Below are 16,950 nucleotides of genomic sequence, written 5' to 3'. Positions count from 1 at the left end.
TATGCATCATGTTGACTTTGGAGAGGTTTTGCTCTCAGCTCTCCCCATGATGTGCACCTAGAGCTATGCTCCACAGCAGTCAAATCACTCTGAGTATAAACACAAAAACTCTGTGAGCTGGGTTCTCTTGCCATGCTACTGGGTGCATTTCCATTGGTATCAAGCAGAGACAGGCCTAGCTTCTCTGGGATGTGGACTGCCAAAACTTGTGATTTTATTCCAAATTAAGAAGTTGACTGTAAAAGAAGCAGCAACTTGAGTTCATGAAATGTAGTTCTTGCTGTCAGAAGACTGTTACACTGTCTTGCACATCCTGTTTTCCTGCATGGAATAGCAGGAGAAAGAGCACAGCACCTCAAACAAGAAAAGGTTGTAAGTATCTCTACTGACTGAGGAAAGCAGGAGCATTTCTGGGATTAAAAATGGCACACTTCCCAGTGTAATGTTGTGTCACTTCATTAAGGTTGAAACAGCTTCAATTGTATTACTCTTTACACATCTTGTATATAAAAATGTATTATCTCAATCACTTTCATATTCTGGAAATTAAACTTCAACATTGATTTGTCACCAGAAAGGAGTAGGAAAGCTGAACCCTGACAGTCTTCTCTGGGATACAACAGTTTCTCAAAACCTACACATTACACTGAGAGAGAACAGAATAAAGCTGAAGTAAAATGAGGTGCTTGTGCTCTCAAAAGGCATTTAGTCTGATAAGGTGCCAAACAGTGTCATCTGAGAGCATTGCAAAGATTTTCAGCTGTCTTGTGTATGCTAACTAAATATCTGGGTGAATTAAATTTTGTCCCTGGCAATATTTCACCAGACGTGACCTTGCCTGATCTGGTTAATCCAACCTCTTGCAGTCTCCTGATAATAGTTTTGACCAAGACTGCCTTTCTCTGAGCATCCTACCCGATGCTGAAGTGAAGGACTGTGTTTGCAGAAGTGTAGTAGGGCTCTCCTCTCAGCTGCCTCCAAGCCCTGCTCTGTTGACTCATGTGGAAGGTGTGGTGTGTTTTGATCAGGAATGGAAGGGCGTAAGAGTTGCAGTAGAGTGCAGCAGTCTGAAATAGGCCCTGCAGGGAAATCAATCTTATGGGAAAGCGTAGGTTGAATCTTGCATTTTTGCTACGTGAGTTAACAAGCAAGCTGACTACCAAAAAGGGAGAAAAACTGGACTTACACCACGAATATACATAAACTGCTTATTGTTTTGTGAGAGAGAGACCTGCTTTCAGCTGATGCTGGATGCCTCAGCTGCAGGCACTATCTGCTCACTTGTTCCACGAGTTACTGCCTTGATTCACCGTGGACATGTTCAGTTCAGTAATACCTTGTTACAGGGACTTCCAATAGCTGACTGACCTTGCTGAGAAGGGCTTTGTTAAATGAGTGCATGCCTGGGAAAGAAGGATTTCATTTGCAGAAGTTTTATTTAGAGCCCCAAAATGCATGTTCACCTTTTGCATATGTATTTTATACCTAGCACTGTTTACTAAAGTGGTTGTGCATGAAAATATCTGACAGTTGCCATCTTGGGAGCCCTGGATGCAAAGACAGTGAGTTTATGCAAGACAGGAGATATGCAAGCACTCTTTCAGGCTCCACTGAACAACACTTTGGTCTCTCCAAATTAAAACAGCTACTAGGAGGCTGCTACTACAGAAAGTGCCACAGTTTGAAGAAAGCTTATCTGACAACATTAACGGGGTCTGGGTTCTCTAGGGCAGATTGCATGTACCTGAGAAGAAAAAGTAAGACTTGTTCTTCTGCACAGTATTTGCTGTACTGGCAGGTTTATGAAAGAGGGAAACAGAACCAAAAAAAACCCCCACACCTAAACACCAAAACAGCCAGAGTTTTGTTTCCCAGCGTAAGGTAAAAGGCTTTGTCTTCTAGATGTGAAAAATTGAGCAGTGTAGAAGTTCAGTCTATAAGGGAAGTGGTGTAAATGTCAAATCAATCCAAAGTATCCATTTTTCCATAACTTCTCAGTTAAGTGGTGACTTTTCTTGCTTAGTTTGGACAGCAAACAGAAAACATAAGTGTCCAGGAAAGGCAATGAGACAACTATCTACTCTTAAATTATGTATGCTACTGAAATAGGTTTAGTGCTCTTCCAAATGAGTACTTAACAGGCAGTGTGCTGGCAGAAAAACTTTCCAGAGCAGAATGTTGTGGAAGTTTAAATTTGATCTGATACTGTAGAGTAACTTGGAAACTTCCCAATTAATTCTTTCTAATGAGCAGAAATGATGCATGTACCTTCAAGGTAGTGGACTGGTCCACTGTGTTTGGTGGCCTTTGTCTATGGAACAACATAAAGGAACAGTAATTCCTGTGAGCTTTGCCCTGCAGTGACTTGGAGGAAATACTGCAGCTCAACACGAGAGCCCAGAAGCTTTTGATTTGGTACACTTCAAACACAAACTATCCTATCGGAACAAAGCTGTGTTAACTTGAGGGGTTGAAGTTTGGCAGCCAACCCTTTGAAGCCCCTCCTGTATGACTTGCTTCAATTGTGTAGTGTCACAAAGTATCTAAATGACATACAAGCTGCCACTGTTACCTCACAGACTGGAATATTCAACTTGAACTTCACAAGCTGTGATCAGCAAGTGCTATAGTAACTGAAGGAGTAAAAGGTATTTATGAAGCTTTCAAATGCAGTCCCGCTCTGACGACCCCCCCCCCCCCCCCCCAATGACAGCTTTTGTTTCCCTTAATGTAGTGACCCATTTCCAGTTTCCAGTTTTATAAACATTCAAGGTCAGTTGACTCTGTGCTCCCTTTATCACATACACGTTTTACAATTTTTGCTCTAATTACTTGTGTGGAGTCATTACCACAATGCAAGTGTCCTCAATTTTTGGTGCATTTTGGCTTTCCTGTTTTGCAGAGAGGATGCAAGGCTGCCCCCTGTTTCTGATAGACCTTTTACAAGTCTGATCCTTACTGAGACTATAGGTAACTATTATATTTATCAGTGAAGTTTTGCTTCTCTTGATGATCAGGCAGAGCTACTGCCGTCTGGATAGGGTAAGCAAATCAGCACTTGCTCTTTTGAAACATGAATAAATACCAAATAACATTTCTCTGCCTACCTCTCATGTGATCTAATCCTATCAGCATACCCAGATCCTGTTACCTGTGCCAAACACGGCAATCGCTGACTTTGACTGTTTTCAGTCAAAATACGTGGAGAAGAGCGGCAAGTGATGGTGTGCCATTCCTCCACTTTGTAGATGAGTATGGCTGAAGGACTGATGCAAAACATGAGATACTAAAGGGGATCTGCCCCTCAGCATCTTGGAAAAGGTTTAAAACATGCCCTTCCAGAGAGTTTCATGACCACCTGGCTGTGCTTATGTCATTAAGACCACCTTACCACTTTTCTCCAGTGATTAAGTAATGTAAAAGAATAATGCAGTCCTTTGAGCGGAGATTGGCACCCAGGGATGGTTGTCACACTGTGGATCTATGGAAAAAGTGACTCCTAGGTGCCATCTAGGAAAACTGGATGGTTGGGACTGATCAGGTGAAAACGAGAGAGGAAAACACTTGGTTTTTGGTTTATGACTCAGAGCACATGTGGTGATCTGTGCAGTACTAATGAGGTGATGCTACACCCTTCAGTGTATCTTCAGGTGTCACGTGAGCACCTTATCTAAACAGAGGTTCACAGGACATCTCCACAAACTATAGCCCTACAGCCTTCATAGGTTTGTACATCTGTAATTAACTGCAAGTAATCCATTCCACTCACGCAACAGACTAGTCCAAGAACACTTTATCTGCTTCACCAGTGCTGTAAAGAGCAAAACTTGGTGGTTTTTAAATTTATATATTGGATATTACATATTATAAATATATTTGTATTATATTTTGGGATTTGTAAGTATTTAAACAAAAATCAAGATACAAGACTAGCTGTTCTTACTGTTGCTGCAGATACTGGAATCTGTCTTTACATCCTTGAGTTAGTCTCATTTTCCAGTTCAGGAACTTGAGGCAGAGAAAGACATGCCAGAACTGTTGAAAGAGCTGAAATGACAGTCCAATACCCTAACGAGGGCTCCCTTGCCTGGGTAAGGAAAGCACGCAACAAGCAGTCTGCAGTTATGATGTTTTTACACAGAATCATTGGATGATATAGGTTGAAAGAGCTCATCTTGTCCAACCCCTCTTCAAAGCCATCCCAAACGGATCAGGCTGCTCAGGAACTTGCTGGGTTCTGACTACATCAGAGACATTCAGACTTCCCAGCCTTACCAGACCCAATGTTCAACTACCCTCGTGATAAAAATGCTTTTCCTAACATGTAATCAGGATTTGCCCTGTTGAAACTTGCCTCTTGCAGTGTCAATGTGTGCCTTTGAGAAGATCCTGGCTCCATCTTCTCTACACCCTCCCCTTAGGTAGATGTGGGCTGCAGTGATGCATCCCCCTACACCCCTAAATCTTCCCTTCTTCAGGCTGGACAAACCCAGCTCTCTCAGCCTCTCCTGCAACATGTGCTCCAGCTCCTTAAATATCTTGGTATAGTAGACTGGGCTCCAGTATGTCTGTCACTGGTTTGCAGCTCCCCAGTACACAGGTAATTCACTTTTTCAAGCCCTGAATACAGGGGAATAATCACTGCCCTGGATTTGTAAACAGAATGCCATGTAGGATTGTCCTTCCTTACTGCACAGGCATGTTGCTGAGTCTTTTTCAACTTGTTGTCCACCCAGACCCCCAGGTCTTTGTTTTTGTTGTTTGTTTTTTTTTTCTCCGAAGTTAGTGTCCAGCTAGCTGGCACCCAACAAGGTCATACCTTCCCTGGGACAAGAATTTGCATACTTGCTTTTCAGGCCTGTCCTTGCCTCTTTCTTGGTCTGAAATAGCCATGGGTAGTGAATGTTACACTGTTCTAGAGATTGTTTATTTTTCAAAGAAAGCTACTAATTCTGTAACTTAGCAAAGACCACCAGTCAGTAAGCCAGACAACTTGCAGGTGTGTGTTGTGCATCTGCAGGTGCACAGCAGAGCAGCGTGTTAGAAGAGAGGGTTGGTAGGAGCATTTATCCACCTCCATGTGGCCGCCACCAAAGTGATTTTTGCTGAATAGTGTCTGACATGCTTAATTTTGTTCACTCTCTGCAAAGAGAGATCTGAAAAACAATCCCAAAATAGAGGGGGATTCAGCCCATCTAATTTCAGGCACCCTGAGCTACCTGTGTTTTTTTTCTCCGGCATATCTAGAAATGTAAGGGTTACACTGAGGGGTGCTATTTAAATGTAAATTACTTCTTGAGTTTAAATGTGTCTTTTAAGGCTCTTAAACCAATTCATTCTTCTGAATATTTTCCTGGTCCTTAAGCTGGTAGATTTTATATCTGTGAAGCAGGTCTGAGAGTCAGTAACACTTATATGGAAGTTATTTTGGGGTACTTCCTACCACGCTTGTTCAGCAGGCGTGTTTTCAAAGAATATGAACCTGGATAATTCAACATACTATGCCATCTGGACTCCCAATGTTAAACACCAGGTTTTGCTCTCTTAAAAGGACTTAAGAAAATGTCTCAGGTCAGACCACAGATGCAGGTTTTTGGGTTTTGACCTCTGAATGTGTACTTTAATGCTTTTTCCTTGAAACTTTTTTTAATTATAAGTTGCTGATTAACCTAAAAAAAAAAATCAGCTGCAAAATGAAGCCTAAAGCTGGGCACAGGAAATTATAAATGTACTGGAAACTGGCGGTGGATTGACCTGGACCAAAGCAGTTGCTGGTATCTGTCTTCCATGTGTCTCTTACTCCATATTGAACAGGGAAAAGCTAATGTGTGTTCTGCCATAGCTCTGTGTACCCACTAGTCTCTAGCCTGAGGAGTTCATGTCTGCTTTTAAAACTTAATTTTCTAGGCCACTCAGTGGAGTTGTTCGCTGTACCTGTTTCTGGCCAGCAATACCAGCCAGTGAGATTCTGCCTTCCCAGCTGTGCCAATCCAACTGTTGACAGGGCCGTGCTGTGTACTAAAATACGGAACTGCCCTAGATTTTTAAATATGAAAAAAAAGGTAACTTTGAAATTGGATCCCTTTCTGCTTCAGAGTGGATTGGATTCAGAGCTACTCCAGCAAAACTGAGGGGCAGTCCAGAGACATAAATAAGGAGCAAACAGTTAAGGCTGGAATGCCTTAAGGCAATATTATTGCCAAATTCTTCATAATGTGAAACCTTAGTCAGTTCTGGCTTTTCTTGCCTTGCTATAAAACACATGCATCAGTGCAGCATATCTTTATGTTTATAGAGGGAGGTACTAAAAAGAAATATGTTAAATGATTATAGTGTATGAAACAAAGCAGAAACCTGATCAGTTCTAGTTGTTCTTAAACAAAGTGCATTCTGTATGATGGTATAATGCCTACCAGAAAAACACATTAAAATACATAATGCATTGGTACATACAGAAGTGCATCAAGAATAAACTGCAGTCCAACATGCAAACCGTAGACAGGTGCCTAACAAAACTAGTGATTGTGTTGGATGTAAAAGCCCACAGACATAGGCACTAACAGTGCAAGCAGAACAGACTTTGTTAGCAGGACAGAAACTGAAAAGTAGGCATCAATAACTGAACTAAACTTTAAAGGAAATGATGCCTTAAATAATTGAAGAAATACTGTTTTCTCAAAAAGAATCAGAGAGAAACTTTTGTGATTGAAATGGAGCTACGATGTGGCAGCCTGCTGCTAAATAGAAAGGATGATAACTACACATTCTCATGTTTGTCCTATTAGGTCTGCCACCTACTGCTTGCTATACTGGTTTGGCATTGCTTGCTATGCCAAAAAAACCACGTTTGTCAAATCTGTCACACTAACTGACTAAAATCATATGAGTTGAGCTCTATTACACCCTTTTCAAGCTGGAAGATAATTACTGCATCTCAAAGTTACTGGGCAGGAAGATATTTGTTAATAGGAGGAGGAGGGCTGGTAGGCTGCTGCAAAAATGCAGATGTTGCACTGTGGTTGGCTGGAGCTTTGAACCTGGTGTTATCTTCAGGACACATGGGTCTTGGAAACTTCTACAAAAGTTTGAGGAGGGACAGGAGAGGACAACAGAAATGACAGAAGTTGGTTTACTGCTCCATAGGGAGAAAAATCTAGTGGGTTCCCAAGTAGGCTAGAAGTCTTCCTGAGAAAGGATGCATGTTCTTTCCTACTAAGTTATGGAGTAGGGCATGCTTGGATTTACTTTATATGTAAATGACCAGAAAAAGATTGATCGCTTTGTAAATGCGAGGGAGGGAGGAGAGTTTTATAAGAAGTCTTTGGGATCTTTTTCATGTGAATAGGTGACTTGAAATCAGAGCACTGGCAGAGAAGCAGAAGCACTGGGACAAAGCCGTGTTTGAAATGACAAGAGTGAAAGGTGGGAAGCTCTGTCATACACTTGGTAGCAGCATCTTGCACCTTATGGGACTTCTTTCCTTGTGAAACACTCTGGGTCAGGCTAGGTTTCTCATGGTTTTGGAGTCAGAGATAATACTAAACTCAGCTCTGTAACTTAACTTCTTTGTGTTGAGTCGTCATGTTTTCCATATACTGCTGCAGAGCCCAGCCCTGAGTAGGTGCAGAGGACTTACCCAGGAACAGTGAGACAGCATAGGGTTGGGCTGTTAACAGTAAGTTGAGAAATCTGCCAAACTGTGAAGTGTATGGGGGTTTTTGTTTTGGTTTTTGTGAATCATGCACAGCTCATAAAAACAGCAGTTCTTCCCTTTGACACTGGAAGCTTTAAAATTAATCTCTCAGTTCTTTTCAAAAGGAAAGCATATACAAATAGTGATATACACTGTTTTCTGATTTACACTAGGAGTTTGTCCATTTCTATAATTTGTCAAGCTATTCTCCACTCAGTAAATGCCTGGATAGCAGCCACAAGGGGGTTGCTTGAATTCTTTCTGTTGCTAAAAATAAGTTGGGTTTGAAGTTTTCTGTAACCACTGAGGATATTTGAGGCAATAATAGGTGACTGTCAGCCTATATTACAAATTGTTTTCGTGCAACATCGCATTCCCAGTCCTTGGCAGGAGGAAGGAAAAAAGATCTGTGCAGTATGGAATAAAGCACCCAGTGTGCTGAGACACAGTAGCAGAAGACAGGGTTCTGTTCCTGCATGGGAAATACAGTTCCTGGAGACAAAGTTTTGAAAATACATTGTCAAATGTACTAGAAAGCATTTGATTTAAATCGCCCTAATAACATTCTGTCCTAACTTGTCCTCCTTGGTCCTTCAGACTAACAGCTATTGGTACTACTTTTCATAGCATGACTATATGATGTGCCTCTACACGATGTACCTAGTTTTCTGCAGATCACCTGTACTGTTTTTTCACTTAGTTGCTTTGCTTTCAGCTTGCTTTCTAATATCCCTCTTCTCCAATTCTTGTTTTGTCTAGGTTTTTTCTTTTTTTTAATCGTATTCATTCAAAATAAATTTAATGTTTTACAGCATTTCAAGGGATATTGTCATAGAAGCCCCTTCTGTGTCCGTTTGTGTGAATGGGTTCAACAGGTAACTAAGTTTGTGGATGTAGCAATAGCCACCAGAAAACAAGTTCACAGAGAAAAAAAGTATGCACTGAGAGTGAAAGCCTCCTGAGACCAGGTCCAGGTAAGCCCTGGAGAGTGGCAGTCCTGTTGAATCCACTGGACATCCCAGGATCCCACAAACTCCAAACAGCAAGAGTCTGCCAAACCTGTCTGAGGCCTCTGCTAGCACACACTTCCATCAGCAGCAGGTTCTGTAACTGAACTGCATCTGAGGAAAGTGACTGACAGAGGCTACAGAGCTGTGTGTACAGCCAGTAAAAGGAGGGACCACCAGTCTGACCCCCCCCCAGCTGGACATGGCCTCCCGACTTGCTGCAGCAGGGTGCCAGGAGGGGTTGCAGGAGCAGGCTGTGGGAGGGGGAGAGCTGGATGCACTATGTGAATAGCCCTCGGCTATTAATAAAATCTGCTCAATTCTGTTAACAGCTTAACTCGAAACACTTTCTAATAAACATTGGGTTTTTTCTCCCAGTGCAAATCCTCCATCAGGGAAATAGGTAGTACAATACAGGGAACTTGCAGCTTTATGTAACTTTAAAAAAAATGAACAAATCATAAGTTTCTGTCCTGAAAACATGCATAATACTTTTTCCTTGTCTGTTTCATTATATAGGATTTTCTGACATTCCTCTTTAAATTCTTGTTAAAGAAATACAATTTTTTTTCTGTGTTCAAAAGTATTTTCCATTCTCCAGATCCTCTAGATCTTCATCCTCTTGCTTTTTACCCCTTGACCTTTTTCCTATGTTTACCAGAGTACAAGAAGCAATTTCTTCAGATGTCTTGGTAGGTGACTCCTAAGGAGATGGGAACCTGTTTAAAATCAGTGCAGCCTGGGTGTGTTGAAGAGCTCTGAGGAACTGAGTTGTGCTTGCTGGTTTATGTAGAGCAGTGATACGATGACAGTGTCTGCAGCTGAGAGCTGTGCGTGGCCTGGCATGTAGTGGGAGGAAATGTGACGTCCTTTCCACCCCCTTTGTTTTCATTGCACGCCTTTGTCCCTCCACCCTTCCAAAGAAGACTCCAGCTCCCCATCGTTACCTTCCTCACACCCACTAACTGGGACCTCTACTGCATTCCTTTGTCCACCTAAATTAAATTCCACCTTAATGATCTGGTGTTTCCTACCACTCCCTTGCCTGGGTACTCCTCTGACATCTCCAGCCAGAAGTACAGGTCGAGGTGTTGTCATGGCTTACAGAGCAGGTGGGGACCTGGCAGAGGTACTGCATACAGCAGCAATTATCTCACCTAGCCATAGCCATTGCACTGCTCCCTGTAGCTCAGGTAAGGACCTGTATGGAGGCAAAAAATCAGGAGCTGTTGCCAAGATGTACCTCTTTTGTATGACCTGTACAAGTATCATCATCATTGGTTTCCAAGCCTTAGGGGGTCTCTGCTGTGAGGGCTTCTCTTTTTTTTCTTTAAGATTAGATGAATGAAGTTCAGTGTGGTGGTGTTACTCAAATGCTTCTCAAACCAAGGTCTATATACTGAAGACAATTAGTTATCCATCTTCAACACGCCAAAAATATCACACTCTTCAGAAAGTATAGTGTGGAAAAAATTCCATGACCAAATTAAGCCTCACATGTGTAAGGGAATTGCTGTGTCTCTGCACTGCTGCTGCCTGTCAGAAGTTCTGGTCAAAACCACCTGATGGGAGATTACTACTTCTAACCATTGTCTTAAGTGTCCCAACCTTACAAGCTGTTGTAGTGCTGTTAGATCCCAGCTTAAGTTCAGGAGGGTCTACTTGAGCAAAAGCCAACATACCATGATGGATTTGCTGTTCCTTTGCCAATAGGATGCCTGAGGTTTGTCAGCTGTGCTGGAATCACTTTCCACATTAAACAAATGGAGGGGGGTGGAGGGGTAGAGTACATTGAAAAGCAAAGCTTAAGAGGCTTGGAGAGATTCAAAGAAATGAAACAATAACATATTTAATAGCTAATTCCCATTCTGGTTTGGCTTTAAGGTAGCTTCAGCCTTCGAGTCTGCTAGCAGCCTTCCCAAGTTCTCTGCCAGGATGAGTCACAGCTCCTCGAGCTGGGATCCAGTCCTGTAGACAAGCCATCTTTAAAGGTCTGTTTACTTTTTCCAGATGATAATGAATTAGAGCGAGAACTGTTTTTTTTTTTTTCCTCTTGAAACAAGGTTTATGATGAATATCAAGTCACCTGCAGCAGCTTCTTGCATCTTTCAATCCTGATTCAATCTGAGCACCCCTGAGATCCCATTTGATGTAGTTTTGTGCTGTTATGCAGGGATAGATGCCTTTGGAATACCCCTCCCTGCCAGGCTGTCTCACCTAGTTGACTAGGAATGCAAAACAAGCAACAACCAGAGCCCTGGCCTGACTGTAAACCATTATTTACCTGCTAGGAATGATATTTCCTGCTGACTGAGAAGGCAAATTAAGAAACTTAGCCATATAACCCTAGCATGTAATTCATGGCACAAATTGAAACCCATATACGGTCGCTCCTGCTTATATTTCTGTAGCCTGTAATGTAGCACTTGAGAGAATGGGTGCAAGGACAAATCTAGCTGCAAATGGCAGCTGTATCTAGAAACACAGATGGGAATGGGCCTTGATGTGGCTGCTACCAGTGGGCAGCTTCATGACTTCATTGCCAAGCGAGGCACTTCAAAGAATTGTCAGCATTTTTGTGTTGTGTTGGCAAAAACACAGGCTTTCCTGGGTGTCAGTTCATGTGTTTCTCAATGGTAGATTTTTGTTTTTCCCTCTGAAAAGCTGTTCAGGCAAGTGTGGCAAGGCCCTATGTGCATGACGCAACGGTCATAACCGATTGCCTGTGCTAAGAAAAAGCCTGGTCAGATGAAGAAACAGCAATGTGCCTGGCAATTACGAATAAACTCTGAATGTAGCACTGCATAAGGGAGCTCATAGATTTGCTACTCTATCAGAGGGACATCTGATCGTTGTGCAGATGTGTTGGACACTGAACCATTGTGAATGCAGCTGAATTAGGATATTGTAATGAAGGAGTTCTCCTCTTGTTCCATTTTTAGCATACGGCTATTGCATCACTGCCCAACTGATACAGACAAAGATCACTCAGTGAGTCCTTTTTTTTTTTTTTTTTTTTTTTTCTCCTGTTTGCTTGTTAAAATAAAGGTTTTCATGTTTTCTTTCCAGTACCAAATTGCTGCAAGGAATTCAAGCCGGCAACCAGGGAAGGTGTTTGGATGCTCAAAGTAAGTATGTTTGTGTGTTTGTATGTGTTCGTAACAGTGCTAGTGACTAAAAAAGTACCCAAGAACTTGTGTTTGATGGCTGTAAGACAGTAACTAGATAAGTTTGGTATCAATGAAAAGTTATATTCCTTTGCAACATCTTTGACCATGTAATTAACGGGTTCAGGTTCTCAGGAATTATTCATTAAACAGAGCTGATGAAAGCTAAACTAGATCACACAGACTTTTTGGAAATTTGTGGTTTTGAATGAAGTAAGAAGGAAATGTTGACAGAAAGGAATTAAGAAAAAATAGAAAGGAAAACTAAAGGTGGACAATAATCTAATTTCCCTCTCCCCTTCTGTCTGGGAGCTTTGAGGAACTGTATTCTTGCATTGTTTCATTAAATGTTAACTCGTCTGCACATTTAGCGCTGTGTTCATAATGTTAAGTGAAAAAAGAGCAAACTACACAAAATGCCACTGTACAGGGTTAGTAATGAATGTCAAATAGAATTTGTGAGGTGCCCCTTTTTTTAATCCCCACCTATGGGACTTTAAATCGCATCCCACCCGAGCTGGGTGTTAACTGAAACTGTCCAGCCCGCAGCTTGGCATCTGTGACATCTGCACAGGAAGCCATCTGCCGTGAGTGGTGATATCAGTGATACCAGGAGATAGGAGCCCCACGAGGTGGCAATGTTTAGAAAGCCTTCAGAAGGGATGCGCCTGGAACAGATCTGCGCTTCCTCCGGTTGCCATCACTTGCTGCCCTTGTATCATGGCTGCCACATCTGTGCTATTAAACAAGAAATCTTCACTATTGCCAAGATGGAGCATAAGATACCCGGTAATAAACCTCCTATTTGCACAGATTCACTACTGACAGTGCTCACCGTGCTATGCTGGATACTGTATGTGCCTTTTCCCTTGACAAGGAGCACACTGCAGCATTAGTGGTTTGCAATAATACAGTGTGGGGTTTCTTTATTCATAGTTAGTGCTGAAAATATGCCTGTCACTGAAATGATGCCAGAGCTGTGCAAGAAAGAACTTTAATTTTGAAAGATACGACCGCATTTCAGCTAAAGCTTGAAAAGCTATTACAGTGTATGAAGCACTAATTTTTAGCAGGCACCTCGATTTGCAGCGATGCTTTGTGCTTTCCAGTTAAAAGTATAAAGGTTTGTCTGAGCTATTTTAAAGACTTGTTTTGCAGGCAAACTAGGGATTTGTTCCAAGTTATTTAATGCCCTGAAAAAAACATATGTTTGCAGAAAGATTTCTCTAGATACATGATAGACATGAAAAAATATTTTTCAGGGTAAGTTCTATGGGAAATGCAAGAATTGTCTGTGTGCACAGGTGCAGGTAAGGAGATGCTGACACTGGGAGGAGGAGAGTTAAATGGGAAGACAGAGTTCAGATTCTTCAGGTTTTGAAAGAAGTTACTTTCACAGCAATTAGACTTTTTTTTTATTATTATTATTAGAAGGGCTCGACTGGACCTGGAGATTCTCAGAAGAACAGTCTATAATTTAGAGCTGAAAGAGGCTTGTGTGCCTCAAGGATGAAGCAATAGCTCTAGACTACAGGAAGCATCTGAGAGCAAGCGCTGGGAACACGGAATGTCCTCTCCCTGCAGACCCATGCCCTCCCATGAAGGTGCTGCAGATGGAAGTGCAGCGGGGCAATGCCCTGTGCTGAGCCACACTGGGTTTTGGCTATCGCTTTCTACTCTTGCACAGAGCAGTAGGTGCTGCTACTTATAGTCAAGCTTCACCCCTGTGGCTATACTGGCATTGTCGCTAGTACTTTGAAGCAACAGGAGATGTGAAGAAAACCACGAGCATTGAGATAGTGCGCAGCCACCAAATGCACATTGTTAGACAGGTAGTATGCAGTCTGCTTTCATCAAACTTAAGTGACACGTGCAGGTTTCCTGCAATAAGTAACCTTCTCTGTGAAGCAACATACAGCATTTCAGCATATTCCCCATGGATTCCTGCTTACTGTTGTAGCCTTTCCTTTCCAAATCCCTTAGGTCTTATGGCCTATTATAAGTCAAAATAAAGATCTAGCTATCTAGCATTCTAATACCAGAGATTCATTATATTGCTAGAGAATTAGCTAAGCTATTACAATTGCAAAAGCCAAATCCATGTAACATGCTATTATATACTAGTCTTTGCTTGGGAATCCTTCCAGTCAGGTTTCGGTGCCTTTGAGCCTCACAAATGTGTGTATTTTTTCTTTTATTTAAGTTATACACACAACAACATGAGGAATGGATGTTGGAATATCCAAGGAATTTTACAGTTCTCACATGAGGCACTCTTGTGTGCAAGATGCAGATAAGGGGGCTTTTGGCAGTTACAATTTCTTGTTTGATGTGTTATCACTAAAACAATTACAAATCACCCTAACATTAGAAAGCAAGTCTGGTTTCTACTGGAACGTTAGCTCAGGAATTATTTGTTGTATTTCAGTCATTTTGAGATGGAGGAAAGAAAGAAAATATATTTAAAATATCTATAAATATGTTTTTATGATGAATAAAATATGTTTGTATGATGAACTACTAAATCATGAATTGTTCAGGGGAGATCTGAATGAAAAGTTCTGTGTGAGCTTTTCTCTTCCCTGCACAGAAACAAATGTTCTCTGGTCATTCATGCTAACGGTGCATGTAGTGACTTAAACCAGGCAGATTAAAGAAGTGTTTCCTCTTGCTTCTTTCTCCCTACCTCCCAGCACCAGTGCAGAATAAAATATTACTTCAGGTAAGTGTGCTTTGTTTCCCACTCAGTTCCCTACTGCTTCTTTTCTCAGACTGGTCCCTGTAATGTCCACCAAATAAGACCTGACTCCCCTAAGGGCTGCTTTATACCTCTGCCAAAAGACTGAAGAAGTCTGAAAATGGGTGAAGCTCTGAGCTGAGCAGAGTGCTTCAAAAGCACTTACATTCTATGGAAACACCACAAGGTCCCCCAAAATGTAGTGGAGGACATCTGCTTAGCAGTCAGTCCTGCATAGGACACAGCTGCTCTATAGCTGGTTTTGATCTAACATGAGAAAACTGGAGACTGAAATCCTGAACCTAAGAGAGCAAAGTTAACCGAAGTGGAATGTTTGTTTATGGCTGTGTGCTCACCAGCCCACTCCCTTCTTAAGTTAGAAATTGGGTAGCTTGTATAGCCTTTTATGGTGCTGTCTGAAAATATTCTGAACTTTGGGGTGATATTTATTTTTTCAGTGCCCAATACCAAAAATTATCCCACAGGAGCTCAGCAAAGCAGCTGTTTAATCAGGAATGTAACTTTTGCTTTTCAGAAAGATAACGTGTGGTTTTGTTCAGAGTTAATAATAAGATCCGTTCCAACGCAGAAGCTGTCAACAGCACTGACATACATTCACAGTTACAAAAACGCATAGCCTTGTGGCTGGGGGTTTTGTTAAATAGAAACCTCATTTTCTGCTGTAATGAAGAAAAGGCACTGTTTTCACGGCACTAGTAGTACCTTTTGTGCTCAAATTGTTACAGAATCTTTTTTTTTTTTTCATTTTATATACAATATGACTGTTTAGGGGTTACAAAATGGTGCTACTTTATGCCATGACTGTTGAAGCCATGACAACATACAATAACATAAACAAAGAATGATACCTTTGTTTCTAGTTGTCTTTTGCCTTCTGCGTCTTGCTTATCAATGGTGCTTCATTTAAAAGATGGAGAACGTTTATTAAAGGATGATTCAAGTAATGATTTGAGTTTTGCTCCAGCAGCCAAAAAAAAACCAACCCTCTTTTTTTAAAAACCTTAAAAAACCCACTAATTCCTCCTAGGTATATCAAGTGTTTGCAGTACATCCAGATGCTATAAAAATAACTGTCAGTTTTTCCAAAGGAGTTTCTAGATTTTATAAATACAATCTTGCGAATGTGATTGCAAGATCTGATTTGCATCCTGATTCTGTGCAGCCATTCTGAGTCTATTGTCAGGCTGGATCTGTTAGGAAAACAGACCATCTTTTTCTAGTAGTCTGTGTCTTGCTAGTCTGTTTGCAATACTGACTGGGAGTGTGATGACTTGCTAATCACTTTAATGTCCAGAAGGTGCTAACAGTGAAGCTGTAAATAGCCCTAGATTTCATCTAAGGAAGGAAAGGCAAAGGCATAAGAGATGGAGAAAGGAAGTGGATGGAGTATTGTAAAAGGACGATGGGAAGAGAAGGTTGGGCTGGCACAGGGGGGACTGCACACAGTGGTAACCCCCAGGTGTTGCTGAGGAATATGGCAAAGAACTGAGCTGAAACCAAAATGCTGTTGGCAGATGTGGTGGGTGGCGTGTGGAGCTCAGAGTGCCATGGCTGTGTTCCCATCTGTACCTTCTTTTCTATAAAGGACACGTGTCCCTGTCCTATAGTGTGGTAGGTGCTGCGTAGCTTACCTGGCCTCCTCTGCAATGCTGCTGCTAAAGTCTGTACCTGCACATCAGCTGCTGGGATGCTGATCTGCAGAGCTCAGGGCCTCCAACACCAGAGTAAAATCCAGGGGGTGTACAGGCTCCCAGAAACACAACATGCCTGCTAGGAGCTTAAGAGTGAAGAAAGGCTTGAAAGAGCTTATTCAAATATTGCACTTTTGTTAAAGAAGGGGAGTTTGGGGTTTTTTTTTGGTCATTGCTGGCTTTTCTGGTTTTAGTATTCGGGTTTTTTTCTTAGTTCAAGTATCGGCATTTTCCAGCATTTCTCTGTGATCACTAGGGCTGGAAACATTGGTTTTCATTAGCTGACTGCTAGGATTCTTATATAATTAAGTTGCTCCATGATCTGCAGCTTCCAGAAAATCACCCTATATACTGAGTCACAGTAAAGACTGAGTTGCAGGCCATACACAGCATGCAAGTGAGGTCAGGTGGAAGCAACATGCACTTAATTGTATAAATTGTCCTTACAGTAAAAATGTTGCTTATAATAATGGCTTCTTCAGCCTTCTTAGACACTTGTTTAGCCGTAGGTAGAGTGTGGAAAGGCCGCTGTTGTGTGCATTACTGTTGTGTTACAATGCAAGGTGGGAAAATTAGAGATTTTCCATGTCTTGAGACCTAGTAATTTGTCCCTGATGCATTTCCTCTGTCGTTA

The 16,950-nt window shown here is 41.7% G+C and overlaps 1 protein-coding gene across 3 annotated transcripts in view; it reads left to right on the top strand.

The window, feature by feature from the left end:
* Positions 1-16,950, top strand: part of MAPRE2 (microtubule associated protein RP/EB family member 2) — a 99,913-nt gene that overhangs the window by 15,181 nt on the left and 67,782 nt on the right. For 2 of the 3 annotated variants that reach the window (XM_055799046.1, XM_055799042.1), the window contains exon 2: positions 11,770-11,828. Coding sequence is in view for 1 of the 3 variants with exons in the window: in XM_055799042.1 (XP_055655017.1) it covers positions 11,770-11,828 (59 nt within the window). In the remaining 2 variants the exon portion in view is untranslated. Of the gene's footprint in view, positions 1-10,599; positions 10,692-11,769; positions 11,829-16,950 lie in introns of those variants that run through there. The other variant, XM_055799044.1, reaches the window with a different exon arrangement.

Source organism: Falco peregrinus, chromosome 3 (genome assembly GCF_023634155.1).
Source record: "Falco peregrinus isolate bFalPer1 chromosome 3, bFalPer1.pri, whole genome shotgun sequence".
NCBI lineage: Eukaryota > Metazoa > Chordata > Aves > Falconiformes > Falconidae > Falco > Falco peregrinus.
The sequence above is the reverse complement of the archived record's forward strand: the minus strand, read 5'-3'. Positions and strand labels throughout refer to the sequence as shown.